A 13,886-nucleotide genomic window follows, 5' to 3' on the forward strand; every position below is an offset into this window, starting at 1 on the left:
AGTGACAGCATGACAGATACCCTGCCCTTTTTTCAGGGGCATGGGGGGCTAAATTGTAATGTCTGAGTAAATTTAGGTTTTTGAAGAATATTCAGCATATTTCATGGTGGAAGTTAATCGGTAAGGTTCTGTTGGTCGGAGACTGACATACCTTTTCCTTTTAACCTTACTAAACAAGAATACTGCATAGGCTTGGTACACACATCGGTTAGGGATAGTCTAGTACGTTTTTCTGGAAATGCCTTCATACAGTTCATTCTTTGAGTGTTCTCACGGTCATGTTCTTTACAGCAATATTGAGAGGCTTTTGCATTATTAAAGGAGTATCAGGAACTGTGCAGAAAATAATTTTGTATATTATTTTCAAATTATGATGTGAAATGCACAATACTGAGGCAGTTTAATTCCGCTTGGGACATTCTGTGTTCGTTGGTGAGAGAAAATACAGACAGATCTCTTGATGTCACTTGCTTTATCTTCAGATTGTGGATCCTTTAGAAACAGGTCTTTGCAGACATTAAACCTTATTTCTCTGTTTTTCATCAGAGAGTTAATGTCAAGTTTAAATAAGGATAAAGAATTTCAATATGCCTTTAAAACGACTTTTAATATTTGTATAGCTGCATTATTTCTGATAGCTGCAGGAGAGAATGACAGTACCTCTCAGTCTAAATGTAAATGTCAGTACCAGCTCTCAGCACATAACAGTCCTTCCTTCTTTCCGGACTGTTTGCTCCACCGATGGTCTGTAGTGGACAACGGTCACCCCGGGAACTGTGACCATGACTCACCATTCCTGCTATCTGTATGTTCCCCTGGCTGCTCCCCAACCATCCCTGCACCAAACCCACCCCGAAAGTGTCGCACATGCTCAGTCTGCGCCGCAATTACGAATTGTCTTCGCTCAGTATTTCTGGCTTCCCTGAAGAGAGGAGGACATTTCTATTGTGCAAAATCTCAACTTTTTTTTTTGGTCTGTGGCATATGGCTGCAATCTGCCACTTTGTTTTTACTCTGTTGTTTTGTGGCTGGGGAGGAGCAGTGAGTAGCACTGTGGTCTAACTCCTACCGTGTTGGGGAACCGAATTCCACCTCCTCTCTGTATGTATGTATGAAGTTTGCATGTTTTTCCTCTTAATAATTCTTATCCCCTAAACTACCTGGCATGAGCTTCACCCCCCCACAGCCCAGAACCCAGACTGTGATAGGTTTTTAGACAATAGATGGATGTTTTGTTACTCACTTTATCATAGTCAGATGCAGACATTTCAGGTCCAGAAAGTAAAGGATTTTGTTTCAACCAACCAGTTGAGTATCTGTGACTGTGACTCTTTATGCTCAACTGGTTGGTTGAAACAAAATCCTGGTTTGGATTTTTACTTTCTGGACCTGAAATGTCCACCTCTGATCATAGTTCAGTTGATATACATTTCAATGCCTCATTTATGAATGGGTAGACATGGCTGTGCAATGCAAGTAGGCCAATTGTGTCTGAATGCAATAGGTCTGCTAACGTAATTTTTTATGTTACTGTGCTTTTGTTTGCATTGCAGATGACTTGCTCAAGTGTGTCATGTCTATCCAAGACATCACATATATGGACAGCTACCTCAATCTTGATATCATATTTCGATTGGAACTTTTATACCTCTGTGGCCTGGAAGGTCAGCCTGAGATGATGACATTGCATAGTTGATGTAGAAATCCCTTGATGGTAGATGTTGTGTGCTGCAGAAGGTCATCCCGCAGAGACAGGTGGCGTTAAGGCCGGGGTCAGATTTCAAGGCAAACCATAGTGCTTGGAGATGGATTCATTTGTATTTCAGGCTTGAAAGGACTCTGATTAGCATAATCCTCCCTTTTTTGTGCAGGGTAAAATGTCTGTGTGGAGGTTGTTGTGGTTGGTGTATATGATTCAGTTAATTCAAAAACCAGTTACTTGGCCATGTGTCTGTGGAGGTAAATTATGCCAGGTTGATTAGCTCAGGCAGTTTGCGTCTGAGACTGAAGGCCAGCACTTGGCGATGCCTTGACTTTATCGATGTCTTTGTTCGACACTGCAGTTAGATATATTTTTTTTGTCACGGTGCGACTGTTGACGTAAAACGGGCTTGACGGATCATTTGTGTTTATGCTTCGCAGGCCGAGACAGACAGTGAGAAGGAATGCCGCAAATGCGACGTACAGGTTGTTTTTCCGGCCGCATCTGACCAGCCGCGCATATGCAGGGAATTCAGGGTGGGAGAAACTGCTTTCCAGTGGCGCCGCAGAGAAACGCGTGGCACTGTCTGGTTGTGCTTAATGCCTTCGTTGACATGGTAACAGTGACGTTGGGTATTGTATGGGAAATTAACCAGGAAGTTCAGTATTGTGGCGTATGGGAGTGAAGTCGTCGGATCTGAGATCTCAGGCTTATCTGATTACCTTCAGAGCTTAGGTAGACAGATAATTCATTGTCCTCCCGATTTGATTTGGAATTTAGAATCAGATCCATTTGGGGATGGCTGTTGTTCTGTGTGTTTATGCGTGCAGGTCATTTCCATTTAAACGTGAATGACATGAATGCATGAGAAAGTCTTCAAGCATGCTGTTTATATCCTGTATATAGGTGTATAGATATATAGATGTATAGGAAAAGTATGAAAAATTGCTCAAAAACAGCTATGGTATCCAAATGCTGTTTTAAAACTTGTTTCAATGATTTACCAGAATGATTTTCTAAGCATTGTGAGTTTAGATAAATGTTATGGGAGTTACTCAGCTTTGTATCTGTTGTGTAAAATGTGACCTACTATATTTATATATTGTAAGAACAACCAGCCCAGCGCCGTGACTGACTGAGTGAGCGAGCAAGCATGAATGTATTACATTGTGGGGACCAAATGTCCTGTACTTTTCACATTGTGGGGACCCCACAAGGGGAAGCTCAGTTTTATAAAGAACTGTGCCTGCAATCTAAAAACCAAAAAGTCAAAAGTCTTAGATTTTGTTCGGTTACTTTTGGTCAAGGTTGGGGCTGGGTAGGGGTTAAGGGTTGTCATTGTTGGGATTTGAAATGAAATGAATGGACTCACAAAGATATGAATACAAATGTGTGTGTGTGTGTGTGTGTGTGTGTGTGTGTGTGTGTGTGTGTGTGTATGCGCTCCTACCAGTGGACAGAAGCCTGGTCTAGCGTGTAACCCTGCCCCTTGTGCCTAATCCAGGCACTTTGTGACCCCGTACAGAATAAGCAGTTGGTAGATAGAACCCAATCAGTGTCCGTCACGAAGTCTGCGGGGTGTGTTGCTTATGAAACAAGTTGGAACAGATGCTGCTGTTAAAAGGTGACACTATGACATCAAGAAAGGAGAATTCAGCTTGAATTGATGCAGCATTACTTTTCTGTTTTGGGGATTTCTGTTTTTAGAGAAAGGGATGAATGCTGAACAAGGTGCTATGAAAACACCAGACATCCAAAGTATTTATATGTTTTTTTTTTTTGTTTTTTTCTTTCATTTCACTGTACCACTTTGTGAATGCTGCATCACCAAAAGAGGACACAGATGTACAGCATTGCAGACCGAGAACCAGAATAGACGGTCACCTACGCAATAAGTTCTCGTGCACATTTATTGGACGAAATCCCGGAAGTTGTTTTTGTCTGAGAAGCTTGTGTTATAGGATCTCGTCCCCTAGGTCTGCTGATTCAGGATCAGTATGCTGTTCTTTTGTGTCTCTGCATTTGACACTAGCAACAGGAAAACTATGAAGACCGTCTTGTATGTGCTTTTCCTCTGTTGGCGGTACGGATTCCATTTCCAAAAACAAATGATAAAAACAGTGAATTTTCTCCGTCTAATTTGGATAAGGGGGGTGGTGCTCGTCAATTTAAAATAACTATAATAGTTTTGAAGAATGTGTCCGCTTATCCCTGCTGCTGAGCTTCGCAGCACATATATTATTCGTTGCGCCAAAATCTGCCATATGCAGCGTGGAGCTTCTTCACAGCTTCTCGAACTTAGAGTCTCGTTGAGAGCTGTGCAGTGGCTCAAAGTTTAGCTTTGGCTTGCAGGTGTGTCGTCTATTCAACCAGAGCACTTTCGCCATGTACAGAAAATGCGAGGGAGTACGAGTGGCTCACCTAAATTTCTCCAGAGCGATGGATCACAGAGCTAACAGGAAGGCAGATTCCTTGCCTGTTATGATCATTGCGTCTCACTCTGATTATGGTCCCAGGGCAGTCCCACTATTTAATTTGGTGAAGGTTTAATTTATTGTCATGACTTAAATTCAGCCCACTGTGGATACGTAGGATCTGTAATTAACTCTTCTTGGTAGCACATGTTGGTGCATGTAGATTATAATTGTTTTTGTTGTATATTTTTCACTCTTCTGAAGAAAAAAAAACTGTGTTTTATTGGTAAACAGAATTGTTTTCCCTTCAGTGACCAGGAATTAGCTGGTCAGAATGAGCCACCCTGACTGTGGTATACAGCATTATACAATCTCTCTCTTCTTTTTCTTTCTTTGTACTTTCACAGCTCTTTCGAGAGGTGCGGATAATGAAAGGCTTGAAGCACCCAAACATAGGTGAGTGGGGACCTTACATCCCTTTGTCTGTCTTTGTCTGTCTGGGAAAGGTGACAAGGCATGATATTACTCCTACGTACATTCTCTGCAGTTTGGTACAGTTATTGTTAAAGTGAAGGGCGACTGAAAAATAGTCTTACATTGTGTAAAACTGTACCTATGGGGTTGATATGTGATTGGACAATGCCATGAAGCTCTTTAGTCTTTGCGTGTTTCCTGCAGCTCCTCTGATGCGCATTTTTGCATTTTATTCCACCCCAAACAAAAGCTACCACCTTCATTTTACCTAGATGCACCATCTTATTACTTAGATGCTTGATTTTTAGTGATTTGTCGAGCTGCACCAGACACCTTGAATTTTTAAGCAAATGGAACAATAGCAAAGAAGCAGTTGGATTTTTATAGGATTTTGCATGGAACAGGATACACACAATGAAATACTGCTGGTGCTGAGATGCTTTAAATCTGACCTGTTTGTAATCAGCCACTGTAGATGCTTATTTTCAAGAGCCAGTTGCTTCCCTTCCTTTCCTCATTCTTGAATACACAGTGAGACCATTGAAATATTAACTAGGAGCTGCCCTTTTTTAAAATACTCTTCACTGTAGATGCTAGCATGCACTGTAAAAAGTAATACCTAGATCTAACTTATAAAAAGTGAGGCAAGTGGCTGCATTGGATGTTTTAAGTTGAGTCAACTTGCAGCCTTTTTTAAGTGTAATAAACACTGTAACATTACTTAATACAAACACAACAAAATCAAGTTGAGTTAACTAATAGTACTAGTATTGCTCAGTTAGATAAACCTACTTTTATTGGTACAGGTAACTTATTTATGGGTTGCTACAAGTAACCTGTACTCATTTAATTAGGTTTTATTAACTTTATTTTCTCAGTACAATTAACCTAATCAAATGTGAATAAACATTTTAATTGAGTCCTGCCTATAACCTCAGAAAAAAATCTAAATGGCTATATAGTCTAAGTACTACAGTGATTAACTGTACATAAACAGGCTTTGTCAAAAACAGTTACAAATTAAATTGAAGAAGAAAAAGATGGGAAGATAGATTGAAAACAATAACATTTATTCAATGTCAACCAGTTTCACTTTTAACAGGGACTACAAAACAGCCAATAAATGTCAGATGCCACTGAGAAATAATCTAAGACAACTTGGTAAGGAGATTTGCATACTTGGATGATGGCTTAGGACGCATGGCGTCCAATCCCACAAAGAGATATAATATATATACATACATATATATATATATATATATACAAAGGTATACACCATTTTTGAGGGATACTTGAGGTCGAGGGCATAGGTAAGTCCAAACAGGAGGCAGCATGCTTTCGACAGGTTTGGCACACCTCTGACCACAGGCTGTCCTTCTATGATGATCCCAATCATGTCGGGCTGATGGCATATGTAAATTTTCAGTGGGCAACTGCCAAGCTCAGCGTGCACCTCTGTTTCATCATGACTCTATTGGTGGAGACAAAAAAGAATCAAGAGTTTGGTCAGACAAACAAGTAATGAGATAAATATGTATACCTCACAATATGAATACATACAAACAGAAAAATAGACAAGTAGCTCTAAGCACGATACATACGTGGTGGACACTGATGAGGTCTTCCTGTCTCTCCCCCACATACTCAATCAGGCATCTCAGGACCACTTCTCTCCTTTTCTCCACAGAGGCAGATGGGTCCTGTTAAAAAGTAAAATCTGATTAAAATTCACAGCCTGATGTCAGATTGCTGTTAAAGGTCCTACTATACATGTAGCTCTGTACTACAAGATCTCACACTAGCACCGGCATTTCAAAAAAACAAAACAAAAAAGCATATTGCATGTGCATGTTGTTTACTCAAAAACGTCAAGGGGACAATTCACAAATTTGAGATTTAACTGTCCAAGTAGGCTGTGTTCATTAATATGAATCAAGCTTCTATTAGTACATTGTCTATTTCTCACCTCAAATGCTTTCTTAAACAAGTTTTAGTGGACCTTTCATGTGTAAAGAGACTGCTTAGAAGCAAGGCACAGTCTTGGAAAATGGTGACAAGGGAATTGCATTACTTATGCAATTACATACATATGCAGCCAACATGTCTATTAACCAATAGAACAGTCGTGGAGTACACAGAGGAAGTGTAACTTCACTGAATGTTTGGGCAGACATTTTCACACTAGATCATCATAATAGCAAGGTCATGTTAACTCACTGTGGGGGCTAACTATCCCCTTAAACTATGCTACCTTTAGAACAATGCCTTACATGTAGTTGTCTTTTAAAGAATGAGAGGTGGGGGGGTCTCATGATCAGTCTCTGGGTAGTATGAATGTGCTCATTTAATTTTTTAATCTTTAGTTAACGTTAACTTAAACTAATATTTGACATTAAACTGTAAGGCAAACGTCATAGACAAAACAGGTTAACATTAGTTCTACGCTAGTTTAAAGTAACGCTAACTTACGATTAAAAGTGATATTATTGGTAAAATTAAAACCAACGTAGCCTTGAAACACATAGTATACATGACTACAGCACTTATTTAACTTCATATTAACAACACGGTCTCAACCGGCATCTTGCCTACAAGACCACACTGCTTCTACACTGTGCAGCCAACTTAGCGTGCGATGTGTGCAGGATAGCTAGCTATACAGTACAACTTGCAAACTTAACCTCAGCTCCTTAGTGGAGTAGCGATTTTGCGTGACTTTACATCACCAATCATTTGGTTAAATTGCTCAACTTACCGTGTTAACCAGTCCCTGAAATCCAGATCCGCTGCAGCGAACAACAGCCGAGAAAAATGCTGCACCTGCGTGGGAAAGTCCCCGCCAGTGAAAAAAGGATAATGCCAACTTACAATAATTTTTAAATATTTAAGTTTGATGAACACAAATGCTACATCGGCAGCTGCTCTAATAAAATGTGTATGTCAACTCACTTTTATAACATTTCTTGTACACAACAACCACATACAAATAACTAACCTGAATAAATTGCAATTGTTTTATTTACAATATATAGTTATGTAAAAAACTGATATATTTTAAGTAAAGAGGAAGTATATTGAGACCTTTTAGTAAAAAACAAATAAAATAAACTAGATTACAAATATTTAAAATATATAAAACCTACTTTGTGGGTGTAGCACTTTTTACAGTGTGGTGCTCATTTAAACCGTGCTCCTATATCACAATAGTGTGTAAGTAGTGCTTACCTGCCTGTTTCCCGGATAAGGTAAATGGCTGACCTGTACTGTGTTGAGAATTTCTTCTTCCATCAAGCAGTAGTGGAAATCCTATGGTCAGGAAGTTTACTGTCAATGATAATAAGCCATTTCAAAAATATGTATAACTCAGTAATAGTGTTTTTTTTTTGTTTTTTTTTCCCCAATTCCCGTCGGAGAAGAGCTGTCTAGCTTGTCTTATTCTGTGGTCATTTTTAAAATTTCTGTCACATTTGAAAGAACAGATGCTAAAAAAGCTTTGTATGACTGTGTCTGACTTACAGTGCAGCTGTTTGAGGTCATCGAGACGGATAAAACGCTATACCTGATCATGGAGTACGCCAGTGGGGGTAGGTGGCTCTGTTTTCTTTATTTTTTGACAGCCCGCTTTGGCATCTTTGCTAAACAAATCTCAATATTAATACAGTAAAATCCCATTATAGTGGACTCGCTTATAAAGGAATATTGTCTATAACAGACAAGGTCCGCTGGTCCCGGCCGTGCGCCTTTAAGAACATGCAGAAAAAGCATCGGATATAGCGGACTCTCATATAACGGAATTTTGGTTATAACGAACAAACAATTTGGTCCCCAGGGAGGCTTTTAGCTGTAGTTTTCTTCGGCTATAACGGACATGCAGGCTCCGCCTACAAGGCACGTGGCGTGCCGGTGATATCCAGTGCAAATACATAGTCGGGATTATTAATAGTCACGCATCTGGTCTGGTAAAGTTGGATTACTACAGGTACAATATAATAATCTATACCACATTTGTGTCTGCTGGGGTGTGGCATGAGTAAATGGTGTCCTGTAGTTGTGTTCTGGGCATATAGCAACTCTGGATATAACGGACTTTGGATATAACGGACTGGATATTGCCAGGTCCCTTGAAGTCCATTATAACTGGATTTTACGGTATGGCCAAAACCTGTTTAATGGGACAATGCCGCCGTCCCTCTTATTAATTCCATTTAATAACTAAAAAAGTCATTTTGGAAGTTAAAATAATATTTATAAATTTGAGGTGAAACCATTATTTTAGTATTTATTAAAAACATATGTAACTGACTTGTAATACACTGCTTACTTTCAATCATTGAAAGGTCCTGTTTAGAGTTTATAAATTTTGTGCATTTTAAATCTTTTGAAAGTCTCTTTATAAATATGTCTGAAATAATTTTCTTGATATAATTTTGCCTAATAATGATTTATGTAAATGTCAACTGAAAATTGTGCTAAATATATTGGTTTATTTTTTAGATACGTAAATGGATAGGTGAACTTAATCCGCCAAAGGGAAATCATCCCTCCGTCCACTGTTCAGAAACCGTTTGTCCTCTTCCGGATCGCGGGGGATCCAGAACTTATCCCATAGGTTACAGGCATAAAGCAGGGGACAACCCAAGATGGGGTGCCAACAAATGGAAATTAATTGAGTGTAAATTTATAGAATTCAAATATCATAACAAAAATCTAGCCATTCTTCTCAAATATGCTGAGATGAAGCCAAATTTGAACTCTGCATGTTAGACACCAAAAGACCACTGAATACAAGGAACAGCACAGTAAAATATGATGGTGGATCAGATTTGCTGCTGTTCTGTTGCTTGTTGTCCAGGGCTCCTGTTAAAATTATGGTATATTGAATTAAAAAGTGCCAGGATATCTTAACCCAAAGCCTGGTTGCCACTGCCCAGAGGTTAAGATGTTGACTGTAGATAGACCTTCCACCAAGACAATGATCCCAAGCATAAATCGAGACAAAAATGGTTATGGTAAAACAAAATATGCCACTCTTTGCAATGGCTATTACAGCCTGAAATCATATGTAAATCTGTGGTCTGATATGAAGACGGCATTTCACAAGCACAAACGTAAGACCACCATGCGTCTCGAAACGTTCTGCATGTAGGAATACTGCAGTATCCCTCCAACTATGTCATAGCTGGCTGTGGAAGCACTGTTGTCTTCATGCTCCCTGGGAGATGCCTCTCAAAATATAAAAAAATCCAGTGTTTTTCCATTAATAAGTACTACTCAAAATCTCCTGTTTTAAAATAAAGATATTGTAGCATTGGCATATTGAGCTCAGCTCGGGGTAACAAGAGCGATTAGTAAGCATAAAGGGTTTCCATAGCAGGACAGAGTAGAAATACTAAGTCTTCGAAGTTTCTCAGAAGACATGGTTTCGATATAGATGGAATAGTGATGAGTGTTGAGCCGTTGAGATGAGAACATAAGCCATTTCCAGACACAAGAGAAATGGATATTCGGAATAACGGGTTGGGCAGGTCTTAATATACGTTACAGGATCAAATTTTATCAACACCTAAATACCGAAACCAGCAAGATATTTAAAGAATCAGCCAATCAGATCTAGGTCCCTCCCCCAAACCAATTTTTATTTATTAATCTTTTGTTTCAGTTCAGGTCAAATTTAAAGAATCACTCTTCCAAAAAAATAGGCTGATTGGGCGCAAAGATCATTATGATATATACAACATGTATGTAAGTATGTGTGGTTTATAGTGGCATGGATGATGGCACACACTGTACACAAAGACCATGTGGATTTGGAAATAGATGACCATGTAACTGGATGGTTGCATGTGTTTGTTTGAATTTCAGACCTCTGCCATTTTTGCTAGTACATTTCGCTGCCACCTCAGCTCCTCTCTAAACTGATGATTAGAACAAGTCAAAGGTGTAAAACCTTTCCACTATGAACTATGCATGAATTGTTTCCAACGGACCGGTATGAATGCTTGGTATGCAATGAATACGTTTCTTAATGTAGTCAGCCCTCAAAGATGCATGAAGCGAGAATCATTAAGAACCCATACATGATCTCAGAACTCTGAGACTCCGAAGTGTTCCTGTAAGTAAAAAAAAAAAAACTTTCCCCTTGATATATGCTGGTATCTGGCCACACATAATGGGCACAAACTGGCATGCTAGATTGAGAATATCTTGCTCCTTCAAACAAGCACCATATGCAGGTATGCTAAGTTATTGCTTATCTTGAGCACATCTGCCAAATATCTGCCTTGCAAATTGACAGTCTCCAACATTCAGTCAAACTCGAGAATTATTGTTCAAATCTTTCAGTATTCCCAGGTGATACCAGGGATTTCTACAACCGTTGCTGGACTGCATTCTGGCTTAGCTCAGACATGCTTCATCAGGCTTATGGTTGGACCGGTTTAGTTTGTTTTAGATTGATGAACGATTACAATGGAGGTAAACTGAAGGAATGCTTCTTTCCTGGTACCTTCAGGTGAACAATGACAGGTATAAGGCAGAACTGACCTAGAAGGTATATTATTTTACTATAGTCCTTTTGTGTATCCTGAAGATTTGTCTTCCATCAGTTCACTTTATTTCTCCACTAAAATATATAGTTACCCCAGAGCTTATAATTCTCATTGTTGGTTAACTTCTGCCCCACACCAGCTGTACAGCACTCCTGGATATTGCTTGGATTTTGAAAATTTCAACCTGGATGATAGGTCTGTAGTTATGACTGTAATTTGGAAAACACATCCTGTTATGACAAGTAAGGAATAGTCTCCTTTATTCCAGTAGCGGTCTGATAATAATCCTTTTACTATAACCCAGAATGTAAGAATACTTTGTTTATGAGAAGTTTTTGGCAAGTGCAAAGACTTTTTCCGCTTTTTTTCAACTTTTTACAGGAATCATTTGGTTCCATGTGCTATATAAATAAAACATTGCCATTCAGTGCGCCTTGTACATCTTGTATTGTACAAGTGACTTGGGATGATTTAAGGTATTCTAACATACAAACATTTGCTAATGTTAGAATGCAGCAGAATGCCCTGTGAGATTGTATATATTTTTGTCTGCCACAGATGGAGTTTAATACCAATTTAAAACCAGTTTAAACCGTGCATGGTATTGGACTATTAGTGTATAGTGTCATTTTTGTACTTGCAATTTTCGCTAAAAGGGAAAACATAATTGTTGCACACTGATAAAAGATGCATACTCCTACATATCTTGATCACAGTGCTAGGTATGACTCATGTGGTCGCCTGTTTGTGTAACAGTAATTTGCATGTGCAAAACTGGCATTTTATATATACACTGACCTTTTTATGGACCAGCGTTCAAAAAACAATCTTCCTGATTAAGACTAAAACACATAAGCCATAAAATTACGTATATGTATTTACATAAGGTCGATCATAAATTTTGTTCAACATTTGCAATAATTTACTGAAGCCCTTTAAATCTGACGTTGGTATTTCTAGAGGACATGCAGTGCTGCCAAACATGTCCCATTTTATTTATTCGATGCTTGCAGTTCTCAACTCACAACACTTGTGTTAAACCCAGATAAGCAATGTGCTGTTTCTGCATCTTGTACGTGACAAGGGCTCTCAAAAGACTGAATGTGTTTAAATCATTAGGACCGCACAGTTGGTCAGTGGGTTGGGGTTGGGATAGAGCTAGGTGATATGATATGACTTATTGTAATATAAATATTAAATGATAAGAAAACTAGATACTTTAATAAACTGTTGATAAAGAGCATTACTTGATAGCACATGTCGCAACGCGGTGACAAATGCAATTCCAGCCAAACGTATGGTTGTCTTTTAAGAATGGGCAACCATTGCTCAATCAATCACAGAAAACGTGACTGAATTAGCCAGGCGCGTCACGTGGTACGGATTTGGTAATATCATGAAAGTGTTGAGTGTGCTCACAGAGGTAACTTCGATGTCCGGGAAGAAAGCGACAGCTCAGTAGCCACAAGCTCTTTCTAAAAAGAAGATATTGTGGATAAACAATATAAAAAGACATTGGTGGTGTGGTGGTACAACTTATAGTCCAACACACAACAACCTGGTGCTGCGCGTTGTAAACTTACACCAACTGAAACTGCAAAATACTGCAGCCATAGACTATAGGGACCCCTGGCTATTACACCCACAGGAAATTTTATAACATTGCATTCTAAGTCTTTAGGCGTTAATATGGAGTTGCCCCCCCCCCCCCCCCCCCCTTTGCAGCTATAACAGCTGCCACTCTTTTTTTGAAGGCTTTCACAAGATTTTGGAGTGTGTCTGTGGGAATATTTTGGACAATTCCATGCGTAAAACATTGCGGGAACAGTTCAGCATGACTGTGCCCCAGTGTACAAAGCAAGGTCCATAAAAACATGGTTGGGTGAGTTTGGTGTGGAAGAACTTGACTGGCGTCGCAGAGCCCTGACCTCAACCCCATCAAACACCTTTGGGATGAACTAGAATGGAGATTGTGAGCCAGGCCTTCACGGCCAACATCAGCGCTTGACCTCACAAATGCTCTGCTGGATAAATGGGCAAACACTCCCACAGCAAAACTCTCTCAGGCTGCCTGGATAGACATTTTTGTATAAGTGGATTGCTGTATTGAATATAATTGTGCTTTTGCATTCAACACTTCATTGTAGCATTGCTGGGGAACTGCTGTTAGAATTATTGTCTGAAAATATTTAACGCATGGCTGTTCATATTTAAACTCCTCCTCCACTTACAGTTGTATTTCCTGGCAGGAGAACAATTACAGTATGATAAAATAACAAATGATGCAAGTGTATTTCAGCTGGTGACTAACAGAAGTTAATCTTTAAACATCAAGGAGTTATACCTGATTACAAGTGTGCAGGAAGTAGGCTGGCTTTAATTACAAGAACTCAGTACTGCACTTTGGTTTCTCAATTGGCATCCAAGAGTCATATTACAGATTTTTTTACTAATATGTTGAAAAATGTTGCTATTTGTTAATTAATGTACATGCTAAGAAAATCCATAATGAAACAGATACGAAACACCGCTAAGATCATATTCATTTCCAAATTACTGGTTACCTGTATTTCTCGATGTATGTCTTGATTGGTGAAAAACAAATCAAATTCTTCTTGTTGCCAATCAAATCATTTAACGCTCACTGTATGAATAGTAAACAAATCAGTAGAATTTTTTTTTTTTTAAATTTTCCAAATGTACGTCAAATATCTCATTCTCAGTGCAAACCTAACATGTCCTGTTTGG

General features: G+C 39.0%; 1 protein-coding gene and 1 long non-coding RNA gene across 5 annotated transcripts in view; one reads left to right on the top strand and one right to left on the bottom strand.

Moving 5' to 3' along the window:
* mark4b (MAP/microtubule affinity-regulating kinase 4b) overlaps window positions 1–13,886 on the top strand; it is a 61,294-nt gene that overhangs the window by 28,715 nt on the left and 18,693 nt on the right. For all 4 annotated transcript variants that reach the window (XM_048981251.1, XM_048981250.1, XM_048981253.1 and 1 more), the window contains exons 4-5: window positions 4,524–4,572; window positions 8,109–8,174. In XM_048981251.1, coding sequence (XP_048837208.1) covers window positions 4,524–4,572; window positions 8,109–8,174 — 115 coding nt within the window. The remainder of the gene's footprint in view (window positions 1–4,523; window positions 4,573–8,108; window positions 8,175–13,886) is intronic.
* LOC125711854 (uncharacterized) lies at window positions 5,852–7,762 on the bottom strand. The gene is made up of 4 exons (XR_007383116.1): window positions 7,734–7,762; window positions 7,346–7,410; window positions 6,192–6,290; window positions 5,852–6,061 (listed from the first exon to the last, which is right to left on the bottom strand). It is a non-coding gene; the product is annotated as an uncharacterized LOC125711854 (long non-coding RNA).

The sequence above is a fragment of the Brienomyrus brachyistius genome, chromosome 17 (genome assembly GCF_023856365.1).
Source record: "Brienomyrus brachyistius isolate T26 chromosome 17, BBRACH_0.4, whole genome shotgun sequence".
NCBI classification, from domain to species: domain Eukaryota; kingdom Metazoa; phylum Chordata; class Actinopteri; order Osteoglossiformes; family Mormyridae; genus Brienomyrus; species Brienomyrus brachyistius.